General features: G+C 38.5%; 2 protein-coding genes across 3 annotated transcripts in view; both read right to left on the bottom strand.

The window, feature by feature from the left end:
• ttyh3a (tweety family member 3a) overlaps positions 1 to 19633 on the bottom strand; it is a 282548-nt gene that overhangs the window by 113612 nt on the left and 149303 nt on the right. The window lies entirely within an intron of this gene.
• Positions 1180 to 19633, bottom strand: part of elfn1a (extracellular leucine-rich repeat and fibronectin type III domain containing 1a) — a 73559-nt gene continuing 55105 nt past the window's right edge. The window contains exon 3 of the mRNA XM_069714705.1: positions 1180 to 7103. Coding sequence (XP_069570806.1) covers positions 4343 to 6715 — 2373 coding nt within the window. The 5' untranslated portion in view covers positions 6716 to 7103 and the 3' untranslated portion in view covers positions 1180 to 4342. The remainder of the gene's footprint in view (positions 7104 to 19633) is intronic.

Raw genomic sequence — 19633 nt, 5'->3', positions numbered from 1 at the left:
AGAAAAGGCAGCACGGTAAACAAGCTATCGATGACTGAAGTGCGTCAAGCAAAGTACAACTACTTCGCGGTCAATGCTTTGCTGTCTAAGCTCAGTGCATGTTGTAGGAAAGTAATATTGAGCAGTTTCCAGGTACAGTTTATGAGGAAGGTCACTTGTTTTAGCTTTAAACTTCTCGTTGTTGTTGTTTATCTGGAGAATTACTGGATGGAAGTGATTTTCAGAAGGTTGTGGAACACAGAAAATGTAAGTGAACTGAGACAGTTGGATCCTCAAACAACAATTTTGTGTTTTATAATATAGTTTGTTCTTCTTCACTTGCCTCTACTAATCAACAGCCCCTGCAGCTATTTACTTCTCATGTTGTGCTTTCAGAAAGCAGTAATAGGATCAGGAGACATCAAATCTTTAATATGATGATTCCGACTTGTGAACGAGCATTGCTTTAAGGCGTAAGTAAAGCTTTAAAATGTCGACTTGTACCATCTGTCACAGCTGCAATGGTCCAATGTGGACAATGGCAGAGCTCCTGTAACATATAGCTACATTGTGGTTTGGTCTATTGAAGCGACTTTGGGTAGAACATTTTTTTGTATTTCTGCTCTGTTTGCTCGCATGGCGAGGAAAGATGGTTTTCCAAGACACCAAGATGACATTAAGACAGCTCCCGTTACTGGAAATGTGCTGGAAGTATCAGCACCACACTGAAGCATATTGTCTTGTTTGTCCTGTTAGCTACATTAGGAACATGAAAGATGCATAAATACTTAGCAGCATGGGTTCAGAATAGCTGATTGTATAACAGATCTAGTCAATAACATAGCTTTTTGTTTGTTTTAATTGACGATGTTGTGTTCATAAAATTATAATTTATCTGCAGCACAGCAATTTGGTATTGACTAGACACTGTATTTATGAGCCCTGGTCAGATTTCTTAAAAAAAAAAAAAAAAAAAAAAATTTTTTAGCTTGTGTTTTAAAATACGTTTTGTCGACAGAAAGATAATTTAATAGATATTTGTTTATCTTTCAATTTTTTTACAACTCTGAAATACTGATATCAGTTAACATGACATCCCACTGTCTCTGAATGCAACACATCCTGATCACATTGACAATATTGGAGTAGCTTCAAAGTGTTTCTGACATAAAATCCATAATAAAGATGCCAAGTGTATACTGTATGTGCACCCTTAACTTTATTTCACAGTACTTTGTCTGAAAGCAGATAACATAGTATTTAGAAATAAAAGAAAAAAAACACATTTTGTGCTCTTGTTTGTTTTGATGCACTTGAACAACAACTGTTGATCTCTCTAAAGGTTTTCTCAACACTTTAAACTCGTATTAGACACAGAAGTGCTACAATATGCAGTATAAAAAAACATGTTGCTAAATAGCTAAAGGAACTAGAAACCTGACAGCTCTTCGAAGATACTGAAATGCTTTTATAAAAATAACAAATGGAGACTCAACAACAGTATCAACATTGGAAATAAAACAAAAGGAAATTTACACTTGTACACATATCCCAAAATCTTAAGGCGGTTGCAATGTTAAGTCAGACAACCCAGTTAAGACTTTACAAGGTGCTTACATAAGACATTCACATCAGGCTCATGAATGCTTCATTTCACATTAATGAATAATAACAGTGTTGCGACACATGAGATGGACACAGGATTGTGACACAGAAAAAATACAAATGGGCTATAAATACCTGCAGTTATACTAATAAACTCACTGTCTAATGAAAACAAGACCTGAGTTAAATTCAGGTAAATACATTTCCTCGGGTCACCACTGCTATCAGATTGCAGGCGCTCTTGTCGTCACCTTAACACACACTGTATACATAGCAGTATACGTCTGCCATGCTGTCGTGTCTCTTAAATTAATTCATGTTGAAATGTTTGATATTCATTTACAACTAAATGGAGGATGTTTGTACCCATTAGAATCACTTTACCCACTGAAGTAAGAGATGCAGGTGAAGTTAAAGGCGGAGTTTCTTCAGAAAGAAACACAACGGGAACAAATGTTTTGCTGAGTCTTACAGAGGAAAATCCAGAAAATGTATTAGTGGGAGAATAGCTGTCATCTGGAGGTGTTTTACTCTGTTTGGTATAAACTAAACAAAGGTTGGTGAATCAATGAAAACAAAAAGTGCAACAAAGTGCAATGGAAACAGGCTTAGTGAAGTAATAATGACACATATAGACGAGAAGAGGAAATCATCCAATCTGTGTGGAGCGATGAGAAAACTTTATCAAATGAATACATGAAGCAAACATAGATAGATTTCCATTACAGGAAATATTTTCCACGTTGCTTTGACTGGTGCTCTTTAAGTTACGTCATCTTGGTGCGTCCTCTTCTTCTGCACTGGTTTAATGTTACCCAACCTGCGAATTAGTGCCACCAACTGTTTATTTTGTATTCTGTAACTTCTAATAATCACATGTCATTTCTGGCTGGAAATGTGCATTCATTTGCATTTTGTTTTTCTGATTTTGTTGAAATTCATTGAGAATTGACATTAAATTTGAATGGACACTTGGAAAAAAAAATCCTGGGAATTCCAGTGGCTAATTGGAGAAGTAGATCTTTGTTTCCTTAAACTGACAACGATTACCAAACTTAGCAATCATGACTGTAAAAATGACTGATGTAAAGTTTAACTGTGACCACAAAGAGATGCATTTTAATAAACCCAAATCCTACAAAGACGGTACATGTAGAGTTACATCATGACATCAGTCAGATGAGTAAGAGAGTAGAAGTACATATTTAACACTCATTCATAAATACGCAATGAATCATCATGAGCCTGTTTGGAATAAAATTATGTAAACATCTTACAAAGTCAAAGCGTAAAGTCTTATATTTACTCAAAAAATTTTTCATGATATACAAATTCACAGCCAGTAAGTCAGAGGATTCAGTTTCACATTCTTAAATGTTACTCTAGCATGTTGATATTTGCCTGGTATGTAGCTTTCATAATATACAAAATGATTTAACAGCCTAGCAGTTACAAAGTAAAACGAAACCTCTCAGCAAGCAACAAGGCCCATCTGAATAACCAACTACTTTCCTCCATTTTTTGGACCAGACATTATGCGATATAATACACTGGAAGAAATATTGAAGCAAAGGAAAAAAAACAAAAACACAGTCTTTAATAGCATTAAATAAATATTTCCTTGAAAATATACACAAAAGCTGCCATAGACAGATCAGAATATGTATCTGTTACATTCATCCATCGGGCTCTCCTGCAGGGCAGAACAGCTGTCTATGTACCTGAACAACAGATGACAAAGTACAGCTTTCTTCCCTTTGAAGTATTAGTGATTAATAATACGCTTTCATACCATATCCTGTGTGTGGATACTATTGTTCCCCAATGTTTTCTCTTTTAAAGGAGTAACCAATGGAATAAAAAAGAAAAATTTCCATGGGCCTGCTCTTGTATGTTCATACGATCCCCAGACCATGCAGAAATATTGTAAACATTTCAGCTTTTTCTACTTTGGTACTAAAGATACAAATGATGGTTTGTAAAACTGATGACGGAGACCTTCAGTGCAGCATGATCTATACTGCACTCTGCCAGCATGAAGTCTGTCAGGATCCATCCAGTGAATACTGCACAGTGTGATTCAGGGGACCTAAAACTGAATCCATCTGTATCATGTAAAAGCTTTAAAAAAGAAGTAAATAAAAAAACTAACAAAAAAACAGGCTGTTGACGGTTAAAATGACAAATGTTCTGACAGGTTTAAAGTGGGACTTGCCGTTCTTCAGCAACAAGGTAATCTAAATGAACAGCGCTCCGTTTGATAAACCTGATTTATCCAATAATACTTTTCCATTTACACAGCAAACATTGCAAATATAGAAATCCATATCTGTACATAGTTTTTAAGTAAATATATGCAGGGAAAGAAGAAAAAAAAAAGGTTGTTTTGAATGAAGGGTCCAGATAGTTCTTATATTGAGGTTTCAGTAGACATATCTTCATATAGTAGTTTCATATTACACAACAGCAAATCCACTGTCACAGGACTTGGCCATGCGATACCCAAAAACCTATTATCCATTGTAACATATATATTATTAATTTTCAATATATATATTTTTTTTCCAGATGAATGCTTTACATAATATGATAAATTTAAAGAATCTTTACCCCATTTTCCCCACAGTTAAAAGAGAATGTGATACACGCGAGTGAATAGTTGATTATAATATGGAAGTATCCATTGATTCAGTTGTCAGATGAGGTTCTTGTGTCATTTCTGCAATGTGTGGTCCATTTTTAAAAACACCTAAATAGGTTATGATTTATTTTGGGCTGATACACCTTTCCAGTAGTCTAAAATATCATGCAGGTCCTCATCCTTTGCAAACTGGACTTTCTTACGCAGGGCATGCCCCGCCGCCATGTACTCGTCATCTTTATGCCGTTTCCGGTGGAGCTTGAATTTCTCCCAGATGCTGTGTGAGGGTTTGCAGTAGTATTCAGGACTGGAGGAGTAGCTTAGATTGTGATACTGTGATGACATTTGGGAATATGCTAAGTCTCTGGAGCGGGAGTGAGTGAGAGGCTCCAACATGGAGGACTTGTGGCCGTCAGGTCCTTCGAGCTCCTCGATCTGAGCATCGGGATATGAGTGCCGGTGGTCACTGTACTGACGGATCTTCTCTGCCTCGGCCCTCAGGATGGCAGCAGCAGGTGTTACAGTGAGGAGGGTCTCTCCTGTCGGGGAGGTTTTCTCAATGTACTTGGATTCAGAGCGATAAGGCCTGGGGCTTCGCATTGGCCCTCCTGTGGCAGTGCTGGGCCTCTTTGGCGAGACATCAGAGGTCCGATGCCTCTGCAGAGAGTGGTGGTAGCTGTCCTTATACCCTGGAGACAGAAGGCCAGATTTACTCTGTGGGTGTTCTGATATTAGCACGAGCTGGGGCTCTGCAGTGGACACTGCCCCAGATTTCACCCCTTGAAAAGAGGTGGATTCTGACTTTAGAGCATCGATGCAGTTGTTAATTATCTGATTGACTTTATCCACTTCTTTTGCGATGGTGGAAATCTCTGCCACCGACCCCTGGCTATTCCCAGCCATTCCCATATTGCACTCCCTGCGGTCATGGTGGTCCATACTTCGCACCTCCATGTAATTTCCCTTCATCATTTGTGGAGTATCACTTATCTCTTGAAATTTATACTGCTCCATTTCACCTGCAGATGGTAAGTATGGCATACGGGACATGTTCTCTCCGGCCAACAACTGTTTCTGCGACATTCGAGAAATAGTCCCACCCTCCAGTTCTTGTCCATATTTGAGCTCCATTATATTTTTCTTTACACTACCTGATTTTTTGTGCTTTTCATCTTGCTGGCGCTTTCTTCGCAAGCAATAGTAAATGACTCCCAGAAAAATAACCATGCTGAAGAGGCAGCCTAAAATTGTCATAATGTAGTGAGTAGCAGTTGCGTTGTTTACACCTCTCTCCTTTCCGTTCCATGGGCCAGTAGATATTGTCAGACAAGTATGATTGTGTCGAAGAGAATTACGTATTGAAGCGACACAGTATGTATAGTTAGTGTGTGGTTTAAGGTTTTTTAGCTCAATGTCCTCCTCTTTCTCTTTCAGGTTCTGAAGATCTGTGAAAAAACTATTGTTGTAAAGAACCAGGATGTACATCTTCGTATAGGGATGTGGAATCTCAACTGTAATGGTAGCACCCGTATTTGACACTTGCTTCACTTTCATCAGAGGGATTATTTTCACGTTGTTTTCTGTTGTACTGATGGTAATGTCGTCTGGTTCTGTGCCTGAGGGACAGTCCTCCAGCCCACAAAGCGTCGAGTCCGGCGGTAGTGTCGTAGGCTCCATGGACACTTGGATAAATGGTGTCACGTAGTCATCAGTACACACAGTGGTGAGCATGTGAAGTGCATTTCGGTATGTTGGATTGTTGGGATTCTGGCTCAGTAAACTATAACCAGATACGCCAGGTGGGGAGTCGCAGACCATACGCTCATTTGTCCTGTTCGGGAAAACCGAGAGCCATTTGACAAAACCAAGTAATTCGCACGAGCAGTTGAAAGGGTTGGTGTAAAGCTCACAGGTGGTGAGTTTAGTCAAACTGGTAAATGTGGACCCGTCTAACTGCTGGATTCGGTTCATAGAGAGGTCAATGTTCTCTATGTTGGGGCATTCCCAAAAGGCATTAGGTGTCACAGTCTCAATCAGGTTTGCCTGGAGGTAGAGGTACTGCAGCTTTCCTAAACCCCTGAGGATCCCCTCTGTCAGGTTCCGCAACTTGTTGAAGCCCATTTGAAGGACTTGTAAGTTAAACTGAGCAGAAAAGGCCCCGTCCTCGATGTAGGATATTTCATTCTTGGTCAGGTTCAGGTAGGTCAAGTTGGCAAAGCGACTAAGGGCAGAGTAATGGATACTTTTGATTTTGTTTTCATTCAGACGAAGGTCCACAATGGTGCTGTTGATATGCTGTGGGATGGCCTCATAAGGTGGTTGGTTTTGGCTACAAATTGCAAGCCATACAAAGCCCTTTTCACCCTCAATTAACCAGCAGTCTCCATTGACTCTGCCAATATGAGTGAAATATAGAATGGCTACAGACCAAAACAAGGCACTCATCACCATGCCTAAGCTGCAGGCCATTGGTGCTTCTCTGAGAGTCATGTGCAGGGCCAAAAAGAAAGAAAGGAGGGTGATACCGCTGTGGTTTCAGTACAGCTGAGACGATCCTGTCAGAGACGTAGCTGGATGTTCAACTGTTCTCGGGGCAAGAAACAATCCTTTTATCAGTCTCCTCTTCATTGATGAGTGTAAGATGATGGATATTTTCCCCATGTACCAATCAGAATAATGCGGAGCGTCTGGTTTTAAACTAAGTTTCTTTCATTGAGGTTTGACTGTAGTGAATTTATGGCAATGCTTAAGGGATTTCACTACCTCAGCTTGGCTTGTGCTTTTTGTCTTAGAGGCTACCATCATTCAACGGTCTCATCCTATTGTTTCTGCCCATGTCTTCCTTCCTGTGTCTTTCTCATGTGCACGGATGAATAACCTGCAATATAAAGACAAGAACACAAAGATGACATTAAGTAGACTTTACTAAGTTACAAAATGTACACATATCCATGAGTTGGTTTTGAAATGTTACTCTCTAAGTGAGGATTCATGTTTTTTCAAGCCCTCCATGTTTATGCTCCACTATTCTGTACACAGTTTAAGAGGTGTTTGCAGCCCCTGCGGCAGACTACTATTAAAGGAAACTCTTGGCCAATTACTTGATAGGTTAGGAAAAGCAGGGTCCCTGTTTTCACACCATTAACCTGAGGAATGTCAGATGCAACTGAGGAGGGCCAGTATTAAGAATCTGCATTAAATCAATTATACAGCACTGTCTGAAGTGACAATTTGGATCATGTATTTTACTTCCTCTGAAAACCTTCATGCATGAATTAAAATATGTTTGAGCACTGGATTATACAAGAGAAAAGAGGAAAATCAGGTACAAGGTTTGATTACTGTTTCATTTTAAGTTAAATTAAATTCTTTTGAAAAGGGAGACAAGAAAGGGAGAAACAACTTTCAATCTGAAGAAGAAGCTGGAAATTACAAGTATTCCTAAAAAAAAACGTACAATTCTTGTATTCTTACAAGAATGTGCTTTTGAATATTCCATGTTTACTGTTACAGATAATATCATTTAATCCCTGTGGAGCTCACACTGACATATTCATCCAAAATGTTGGGTTCAAAAACCTTTTTTCGACTTTTACTAGAGCCTGAGCGATTTATCAGTTATATTGGCTAATATTACCCAATCACATATAATTGAATTACCGTATAACTTGTCTAATACCAAAACGTTTTGACACAACATATTGCAGAAAAATATGTTTAGGTGCATTTACAAATTGTTTTCTGTTAAATGTATACTTAGTTATAATATTACCAGTGAAGTTCACTGTCATTTTAGACACTAAAGTCTATCAATAAAATATATAGACTCCATTACATATCTTTGTCACGTGTTTGAGCATATTTTGGTTGATATATCAATCGCCACAACTGTTTGGTGAATGGTTAATGCTAAAATGTTGTGTAACAGTAAAGGAGCCACAAAGTCAAACTGACTTCAGTTGTGCAGCAACATCTAGCTTACATTAGCAAACATTAGCTATAATTAGCCATCATATAGTAAAGTTGTAGCAGTAAAATGTAAAACTAAGCATATTAAAGGGTGTGTTTCATTGCTCATGTTTTAACTTTTAATTTGTAAAAGAATAAATACATTACTTTGTCTTTAAAAAGTTAAACAGTGTTGCTGTTACATGTAAAAATTCAATTCAGAGCACAACCTACACTATTATATCACCGAATCACGCATTATTACAACTTCATGAGAACGTTTAATTGCTCAACGGCCAACGGAGTGCTGCTGACAAGGAAATGGAAAACAAAATGCTGCCTACCGCACAGGTATACAAGAACGGTTGAAAGACTGCAATCACCAATAACAACGGGTCATTTGAAACAATTTGCTGGATTGATTTTAACATGTAGCACGGGGATGTTTATACTTAATTGCTGACTGAATGCTATCTTTGTAGAAACTGAATTACTTAGCTGATATTAGAGGAAGGATTTAATTTACAGGTAACAAGAAGTTACTAAACCTGACTGTTATCAGACAATATATTTTATTCAACGTAACCCCAATTATTCATTCAGAAAATTTTGCATTTTTTTGTTTTTGTTGGAAATATGATCCATCCTGATTTCTTCGACTGTTTAGTGTCATTTACAGTATCTACTGCAGTTAACACAAATTATATTAAATATTTGATCTTGAATTTAGGAAGAAATTTAAAGATGGTACAAGGAGACTACTGTTGAACCACCTCAGAAATAGTGAAAGATGCAAAAGCCCAGTTGCATTGTGGGAGGGGGAACACCAGGAATGAGATTTTTTTTTGTTTGTTTGTTTTTTGTTAGAGCACATGGCTCTACACAACAGGATTAATCACTGTTAGAAGAAAGTAGATGTGACATTTTATGGCATAGAGAATATACTTCAAATTGGAACCCCACTTTTCACTGTGGATCTAAATACCATTCCTGTTGTCAAATGACCTTCATGTGAATTTATCACATTACAGTCAGATGCGTATTGTGGCTTCTCTTATCATCCACTGAGATGGGGAGGCAATTGTCTCTGCAATTGTCTCCTAATCCCTAATTTGTTGTCTTAGTCTGTTAAAAGGATGGGTCTCAGTCGTGGTATAACACCATCAGCTCCCAGGGCAGTTACCTTTGGTAAGCTTAATTGCAGGAGTTTTACTGATGCAAATCTCTCTCTTTGGATGGGTCTTCAGGCATGTATTACCACTCAACAATCCTGCCTCCTAGAAATAATTTTGAGTGACTGTAATCATTGGCCACGTTATGTTCAGTGGCAATGTTTTTTCAAGTGGGGGAAATACTGCATTTTTATAATGGACGCACGTCGTATGTAAAGTGTTTGGAGACAGCGGTGGGCGTACAAAGCTCAAGACTGTACCATCGAAATCGGGGTTTGAGCACAGTGTGGTTAGGTTTGTGCAACACTTTGACTTAGATTGGACAAAGTTTGGGGATTTGGCTTAAATGTTATGAAATTATACCCATCTTGTCTTGTGTTTCACTGTTGACCTTTAACCAAGACCACATTGTTTTGTGTATGGCAGCTATGGTATGGTTAAAGTTAAGTAAAATCCTGGTTTAGGATCTAATTTTAATCTATGGTTTAGGTTTGGCAAATTAAAACCCATTAAGTAGGAGGGAAGCTACATCCTTCATTGTAACATATGTGATTCTTCGGCATACTGAACTAGGGCTGGTGTCATTTCAATACAATTCAAATGTATTTATATAGCGCCAAATGACAACAAAAGTCCTATCAGGGCACTTTACCATCATAAAGTCCTTACAACAGAACTTTGCAATATTAAAGAGAAACCCAACGATTCAGCAATTTCCACGAGTTACAGCTGGAAGGAAAAACATCCTTTTAACAGAAAGAGACCTTTGACAGAACCAGGCTAACGAGTGGGCGGCCATCTCCCTCAACTGGTCGGGGTGAGGGAAGAGCAAAAAACAGCATTAACACAACAAACAATTGCACATCTTCCTTGTGCTAGCTACACAATCACAGATACGCTGTGTTTACACATTTTTATGAGCCTACTAAACCCTAATGCACATCCAAAAGTCCACAGTACACAAGAACTACAATCTGCATGTCACATTTAACCCTCATGTTGTCCTCGGGTCAAAATGACCCAGAGCTGTGCTCAACCAAGTTCTATTTTATTTCTATATTTTTATATTTTTTTGGGATCATTGGTCATCATTCTTTAAAGAAACTCTCACAGCCTCCTTGTCACCAATGATCCCAAAAAATATGAAAATAAAATAGAACTTGGTTGAACACAACTGCGGGTCATTTTGACCCAAGGACAACACGAGGGTTAAGTAACCTATGACCTTTAAAATAATAATAATAACTCATAACAATAAGTCTACAACATGTTATTGGTTATTCCAGCTCTAGATAATCTCCAATAGGCACAATATGCTGATAGACGGACACTGGAACATTGGTACTGAAGCTTTATATGTTTCGCATCGATTGGAACTGGCCTAATTGGGCGAGGTTATGTGTCAATCTAAAGCCTATAGATTAGCCTGTTTGTGCTTTATATTCCATAAATTCACTGTAAATGGGGAAGCTGCTATATCTTCACTGCCAATTCGCTATCTCTGCTTTCCCATTCCCACTCTACCGAATGTGGTAAATTAATGCATTGTACAGCAAGCTGTCTTGCTATGTGGCATATGCAAAAACATGTAGATTAAACTCCAGTAATATTTTATTTAGTGGCAGTCAGCATGAAAACTTTTTGATGTGAAACTCACCCAAAAGTGCAAATTTTATTCAAAAGTGCAAAAAGGACGATAAACGAAGAGAAAATTTGGTGAACAGAAACAGCTTTCAAAAGCAATTCTCTTTGGTTCACAACACAGTACAAATAAATAATCTGCAATGAGGCAAAGATAATCAAGTAAAAGCACTGGTCAGCTATTCAAGTACAGATAAAGAGCAGCATTAAATGCTGTGATTGAGGACATTGCGACAGAATGCCAAAGGCTGCCATTACAAAACCACCTTCACGATAACAAAAGAGCAGTGGCAGAGGAGCATTGAAGAAAAGAACACTCAAAGCCCCTGGGAGGAAAGAGGTTCCAAATCAAATGTTCCATGAAATGAATATGAAAAATACAGCTCTGCACAGTATCTGGCAAGGCAAGAGATCTCTTAAAGAAAAACTGTGTCCTGTTATTCGTCCTCAATCTTATGACCTTTATTGCAAATACCGCACGGCAGCGACAGAGCTCATCTGACCTGGCCTCCACTTGCTCAGAGCATGACACTAGTGAGAGATCCCTTTTGGGCGCTAAATGGAAGTTCAAGTTAAACCTGAAAAGTCTACCCTCATTTAGAATGCATAGGCTGTGTTTTGTTTGTCCACAGTGACTCACTCTAGTGAGCCTCCTACTGATTCGCTGCCTCACCACTGAAACCATTGCACAAATTAGAGCCAGGCTAGTTCCCCTCGTAAACACAGATACACAAGTATGCTTATGCTGACAGATAATACTGTAGTTCTCGGTTGACAAAACACAGATTTAGCATTTAAATATTGTATAATATTTAACTCCTGCTCTTGTGTCTTGATGAAATCCACAGCATATGCCAACTAAAACAATGCCTGCAGTGTTATGTTGTTAGGGATAAACAAAGCAACCCGCTACATTAAAATTAATTTCTGGGGCTTTAGTTCCATGCAAATCACACTACTGTAAATTCAGATCTTCAAATGAGCCCAGGGCAGTCAACAGTGTGTGTTGCCTTGAGAGAGCTTAGGTCTATTTACCACCACAGACCCACTTTCCATAATGGCAGCAATCTGTATGGTCCAGTGCTAGCCCTGAGTGCAGCAGGCCAGAACACCCAAGGCATCAGAGCCGAGTATATTCCCCTATCAGACACAGGCAGCCATTCCACAGTCTCTTTTCCATTTAGGCTTTATGCGCTGGGTAATGAAGACTTTTCTTTTTCTTTTCCTCTTCTCTTGATAACCTATTGAAACCCTGCTCTTGAAGAATGATTCAAACACAGCGTTATAAATTTCTGTTGCAGCTGCTTTGGCCCACCTCATACAGTGCTTCTGTTCAGCAATTTATTGGCTCCTTTCTTTATGAAAAAAGGTTACAAAACATTACAAAGGTTACACAGAATAATTTTTTGCAGCATGTAACGCAACAGAATTTAAGGAAGCAATCTGACACAACAGGACAAATGTTGTGGACGGGGTCCAAGGAGGTGTAACGATAGTGACAGGTTGGGTAGTACTTAAAGGCTTCAGCGGCTCTCTGTGCCTGGCTGGACTCGTGAAGCAGGCGAGTCGTCCTCTCTCTCTCACACAGAGTCTCAGGAGTGCTGCTCTGCCACGAGAGCCAAGTCCTTCAAGGCAAACTTTGACAGAAGCTCCAGAATGCCACATGGAGAAAACAGATCTTAAAAAAAATACTGCACCTCCCTCTCCACAGACAAACCAGCCAAACCACATCTCACCACCCTCCTCCCTGTCGGTCCCCCTCTGTTTGTCAGTGTGGCCATCCAAATCATTTCACTGTGCATACTAAATAAATATTTGTCTGTTCAATCTCCAAGTGTCTACAAAAGCATGATATCTGTTTTTACAGTTTAAAGGCCAGCTTTTTCTTGTTTCTCCCTTTGCTCCCTATCTTGTGTTTTGTGATGGTGAAGGTGCCTCAATGTCTGAAGACCCTCTTCAACCATACCAATGACTGCCCTTTATTTGATGCCATTGAAAATGCATGCACTTCTTGCTGGGAATGCGGGAGAAAAGTAAAGATGGGAAACCAGAAGTAGAGAATCAATTGAGTTGAAATGGAACTGCTTCTCCAGGGGAAGGAAAACATCGTGCTCATTGAGGTACTGAATTGCTTTGGAGAGAGGGAGAACAAGGGCACACATTTTTGGTTATATCAGAGGATATTAAACTCATACATTAATTACTGAGGGAATATTGCTTGGGAAAGAATTGATGGTACTGTCTTCATTGAATAGTGTTCGCTAAAAGTTAAGCACTTCTTATAGCTTCAGCGATATAGTTGTTGAACTTTGTATTTTTTTAATAGGCAAGAGCTCAGCAAATGGATTTTTAAATTTTTTTTAATTTAAAATAACATAACTTCTCTTACAAGTGACGGGTATTGTTCACCACCTCGATGCACTGGATTCATTTGCTTTCCAGACAAAGCCTTTTATTCCCACATGACAATCAGAGTTGCTTCCTCATGTTGGAGCAAGACGACGCTTTCACTACCAGAGTTATCTCAATATGACCTGCTGACGCTGAAATAATGATATGATTAATTGTATGATAAGCAATGATAAATGTAGTGATAAGGTACTGTATTTGGCCATATATGATTTAAATGATGTGCTGCTGATTAAATATGAGCCATTTGAGAAGAATGTCACATAGTATGCAAATACCTACAAATGTGTACCAATTATATTGTGGAATGACTATTTTATCTGCTGCTGTAAGAATAACTGGATTTATATGGTTCAAAGGTTCCTGGTGGCATTTTTAACATCTGGTAGCAGTACAAAGTTTTGTTCATCAACTTAGTTTTTTTCTACATTAAATACACCACCAGGCATGTTTTACTTTTATCTCTGGAAGTGTAGTTCTTCAGTTGTGGCTTTGTTCAGCAGCCTCCTGAACAAACAAACCCCCCTTCTTTGCTTTTTGCTGTGCATGTTTAAGTCCCTCTGATGTTGTTTTGTGGCTTTATGTAGATAATTGCATGTTTGGTCGGGTTAGTAACTTGGAAAAGTCTTGTTAGAGCCTCTGTGCAAAATATGAACCAAAAACACAGCCATACTATCAGTATCTTATTTATTATCACTGTAGCTTCTTGACATCTGCCTTAACACTTTAACTAAGGCTTGTAAAAATGCAATGACAAAAGGCATGTTTGGGTAAGAAGAGTTTAGCCCAGTATCAGGCTAAAGTGTATAATACACCTGTCAGTCCACTAGAGGATATTGTGTGAGTGTCACGTTTTGCCTCGCCCAGGCGTGAAGACTACACGCATGTATGACCAGGGTTCAAGAAGGTCATGTGACAGTGGTAATGTGATGATATATGTACCATATGCTTTATACCATATATATATACATGGTATAAAGCATGACACAATCCTACAGTTGTTGGTTGAAGATGGTTGGATGAATCAAACCTGCGCATTATCTTTTTGATAATGTAAGTAAGTTCTTTACATAACTTATGTATGTATGTTAAGTAATTTACTTGCCGTACGTAACGTTACTTATGTGAAATTACTTACTGTAACACAAACCATGATCTTTTCCGAACCCTAACCAAGTAGTTTTTTCTTAAACCTAACCACTTGCTTTTTGGTGGCCAAACCTAAGTCTTTTTTTACACCAGCGGGTCAAACCATGACACTGACACTATATCCTGTAGTAAACTGGCAGGTGTATTACACACTGTGGCGTAAAACTGGGTTTGTCAATTACATGGTTGATGTATAGTTATTCAAAATGATTACTGTCACTCCGTATAGAATATTTATCGGCTGTCTCAGCCATGTTGCAACATAAGTAATAAAGTCATCGCATGCAATAGTGATTTGTGAGAAAAATAATTTGAACATGGAAAAAAGGAAGGCTCAGCTGAAAGAGGGAAAGAGATAGATTCTGTTTAATAAAAGTAGAGAGCAGCTGAATGAACATAATTCACGTCTCCTGGCTTAAAACAGAACTCATCAGTTCACAGCTGACTTGAGGCCTGTAATATTACTATAATTGTTAAAAAAAAAATAGAACACTAAACCTTTATTTTTGTTAATTTTCTAGCACCCCAGGTTTATTAATGTTTTACAGAGATAAATAAAAGACACGTAATCTTACAGCTGCCAATTAATACTGGTCCATGCTAATTAGCTCCACATTAGCAGCAGGATAATAAGTATTGCTGAAGTGTTGGTTGATCTCAATTAATGCTGATGATACATTAGTGCCAAATGTCAAATAACAGATTATTTTGGGATAATTAAGGCATTGAGTGTAAAGGTTGGGCTGATATGTACAGGCATCCTGAATTTGAAACTGCCTCTCGGTATTTTTTTGCAAGTTACATTCAGCTCACTTACTACTTGTTATTCTACGCAGGTGTCATACTTTGTAAAACTTTAAATGACTTACTGCCCTGCCATCTCTTGTAAATTCCCAATATCTCACTCTATTGTTCTTCACTGTATCAAGAGTCCTTCAACAGGCTCATGACCTAGTACGATTCAAGCTTAGACGAGAGCAGAAAATCTCATTATAAACTAAAAGCTCTACTTTGGGCGTCACCTCTTATAAAGATGATAAGCCATAGAGAACGACGTCGAATCACACTGCGCTAATGGAAACAGATGCATCAGTGAAACCCTACAGGTGAATTAAAGCAGCCGAGGAACAATAGTTATCTTAAAACAAGAAAGCACAAAGTCCATCCTGCTCAACTGTCCCCAGCTCCTTCCTGACATTAGTGCTGTGATCTCAGTGCTGCAGACTTCAAAAATGCCTTTCTGTAATAAAACCATAATGGGTCAGCTCTACAGGATGCATACTGAACAGGCCGAAAGCAACTGCATTGTAGAGCGCATGTATCAAAGGGACAGGAGCAGAGTAGAGTTTAATTTAATTCTCTATGTTTGAAAGTAAGATACGACTTGGAATAACACCTGAAGGTTTAAATGCAATTTTCCAGGCCATCAACTGACCATCAACTAGCCACGTTATGTTGCCCTCCAAACCAAAGCATCTGCCAGCAATGTCTCAAGCTGCTGACTCATGACATATTGAGCTAAATTGGGAGTTCCTGCGCAGCCCTGAGTGCGACAGAAAGTTATAGAAAAAATTCACAATCAGGAAGGATTTAACTGAACTGCTCGGTGTTAATTCCTTTTATAGTTTTAATATCTGATGTTTAGAGGAATGATAAAGTTCACATATGATGATAAAATCTGTGATAAGACAGCCATTCTTATCTTTGTCAATTACATTGCCATGCTCAGCCAAGTTTTCCCCACCAATTAACCTTCAGAAAGAGAATGAAGCTAATTAAATTATACTGGACAGCAGCACCATGTTTCTGACTGACAGCTCAACTAGCCTCAGTGTTGTGATTGACACGCTGTGAACAGGAGCAGCCATTCCCTGTGCTGAGTGGTTATATCTGTCTGACCCAATAGACTATCTGACACAGTTAGGAAGAGGACATTATCACTTTGAGACTAGCTCCACAAAGACAATGTGAGACAAGTTTAACCGGAATAATCTACACTGTGAAGAGTTAGTTTGGTTTATAGATAATTTTACCCTCCTATCCAGATTTTAAATTAGTTCGGGTAAATTGACTTTTCAACACACTTAACAGGCTCTGAGGCCTATTTCCAGTCGGCCTGTACAATACTCTCGACATGGATGGTGCATTTAAGCATGTGGTGGTCAGTGACAGAGAATAGGAGCATCAGTAGCAACAGATTAATTGAGCAGGTGTTGTAATCTGTCTTGTAAATGTGTGTATACAGCTGATGATTACCTGATTTGGGAGAAATATTGACTTCATCTTCTACTTGAACATACAGTACGCATTCCTTCTACCGAACCCGGAAGGCAATCAAAGTTGGACAAGGTGACAGGAAATACAATCATTTGGTGCTAGCAAAGATGTTCACAAAGTCCGACTTTTGGTACTATTTGATCTATTTACGATGAGTGCAGTGAAGGAAACACCAGGGCAACAAATGGAAACAACCACCTCGTGTGATAGCTATGCTGAGAAATAAAACTGTCTCTGCCTTGAAAAGAAAGTTATTGTTTCTGACAGGGAAAATTCTCTCAGGCTCCATGAGGAGCAGAGGATGCAACATGGAGCTTGTGCTTGACTAGCAAAGGAATGAATTATTATTTTTTTTTTTTTGGGTCCAACCACAGAAAGCTGAGTGTAGACTTGAAAGAGATCTCAACCTGAGGTGACAGATACACCGCTGGGATGACTTTTTATCACAGTTAGCTTGGAGGATGCAACCAATAAAAGCTTTCAATGCTAATGGATACACACATGGATAAACAGACAAGAAGAATGTGACAGAATTTGCATTTTTATTGATGATGTCCTTCTGAATTTACTTTAATAAATGCACATGGGAAACAAGCAGTAATTGCTTTGCTGGTTTTAAAATATTATTTCTTCATGAAGGAAAATTATTTAAATTTATGCATACTAAACAGAAGTTTGAGTAGCTCTCAGAGGTGATGCTATAATTGTCACAGCCCTAACAATGCCATTCACACGCTTCCTATCTGGCAGGTGTTTTATTAGACTACATCATTACCTATTTAAAGAAAATAACACCACAATAAGGTTTTTAATAGCAGTCTCCATCACCAACATGCAAATCATCCACATAAAAACAATTATCTCTCTCTCTCACAGATGCTCCTTATCTTCATTGCCTTTTGCACACTTATTGTAAAATACTTGTAGAAGGGTGTGTAGTCAATAAATGTCACCTGTGTCATAACCTACTAAGGAGATGAGACAGAGGCAATTATCATTCAACAACAAAGTCGAAAGGTCACACGACAAGATATATTACACATTGGACAGATGCTTTATGTAATGCGTTCTACTTTCACCGTGCCCTGTTGAAGTGACTGCTTTTAGTCAGTCCACGGAGATATTATTTTGACACACCGTACACTGCTGAATAAAGCTTCAGTGAGAGTTTGTAAAAGCAAAACTGTATCACGCTAATTGAGTTGCAGACTTTAATATTGCAACTGGACTAACGTTTCATCACTAATGTGTCCCCATCAGGGTCAGAAAACAAAGGCATCAAGCAAACACATACATAATACACTAAGAATAGGTGAACATGTGTTATTGAGTGGAAAGTGGGGCTGAAATTCAGTCTGACTGAATAATAGATACAAGGTGTTAAGACATTATAATAAAGGAAGGCAGAAAATGTGTGACGGTGTGTTGTTTCACACAATATCAAGTAAGAGAGGTGCATGTTCTGCAGCAAATATATCACCTCAGAAGGTTAAAGGATTCACCTGCGCTCAGAGTGTGAATCAAATATGTCTCTCAGTTTTTGATGTTTTGTCTCTGCATGTGCACTCTCTGGGATTGATGTACTTCTGATTGAGTCATCATAGCATACTTCAGAAATTGTTGGTGTCCAATTGATAGTTTTTGGATCATGCTCTGCAGGTTGAATGGTTATCCATGGTGCAATGGTCATCAGAAAGCCTATTAGTCTAATAGTATATACTATATATACTGTAGATGTAAAAGCCCTTTTTAGACTTTGTACAGAATGAATAAACTGAATGGGATGAAAACATACACTACACAACATTTTTTTTTTTTTTTTTTTTTTACAAAGTACCACCATACTGCTGTTGGATAGAAGCCATCAGTGTGTTTATTGTGCACTTGAAACAGAGAAAAAAGCAGATATGTTGACAAGTGATGCCTTCAAATAGTACGGTTGTTTCCAGTAAGTGCAGAACAGCAGTGTGCGATTTGAGATATCACCACCCTGTCAAAATGTAAGTACTACACAAGTAAATGTACTAGTATGTAAGAGTACTATCTGTGAGTTCATGGGGGGAAGTGCGTCATTTGGAACACAGCACATATGTATGCAAGTGATATAAGGGGTATTTCATTCAGCCATTAATAGTATTTATTTATTCATTTCATTCCCTCTCACTAGTTTAAGGTAAAATATAAATGAAAAGTAAATATAGTTGCTGTGCAGAAAACCTGGACACACAAGAATCTCAATCTTTCCCAGTTGACGTCATCTGACAAACATTTCAATGAAACAGTATGATTTACTTTTTTACTCAGATAAGTCACGTCGCCAATATACTGTTTTTAGATTAATTACTGATTCAACTCAGCTTTCTAAACAGAGCGAGTGATTTTTTATTGGGTCTGTGCCACAATCCTGACACGTTACTGCCCAAGTTGGGCAGTCAGACACTGATGCTAATCTATAATCCTTTTGAGATGCAATTTTCAGCTTTAGAGATGTCTTCCAAAGATGGGAGTGAGCATAGAGGCACAACGTGTCAATCGTAAAATGGTGATGTCACGTCCTGTTATTGTAAATAGAAACAACCAAATATAGTAGGGAATGAGAGAAAACGATAAATATGTGTCTGTGTGTGTGTGTGTGTGTGTGTGTGTGTGTGTGTGTGTGTGTGTGTGTGTGTGTGTGTGTGTGTGTGTGTGTGTGTGTGTGTGTGTGTGTGTGTGTGTGTGTGTATATATTTTCATTACTATTTAAAAGTGATGACAAAAAGGGGGGGGTGATATAACGGAGTATGTGATTAAGAGAGATTAAAAGCTAATG

Source organism: Brachyistius frenatus, unplaced genomic scaffold (genome assembly GCF_029030835.1).
Source record: "Brachyistius frenatus isolate BFR_SWC_R1_liver_20210118 unplaced genomic scaffold, ASM2903083v1 Contig_134, whole genome shotgun sequence".
NCBI classification, from domain to species: Eukaryota; Metazoa; Chordata; class Actinopteri; family Embiotocidae; genus Brachyistius; species Brachyistius frenatus.
The sequence above is the reverse complement of the archived record's forward strand: the minus strand, read 5'-3'. Positions and strand labels throughout refer to the sequence as shown.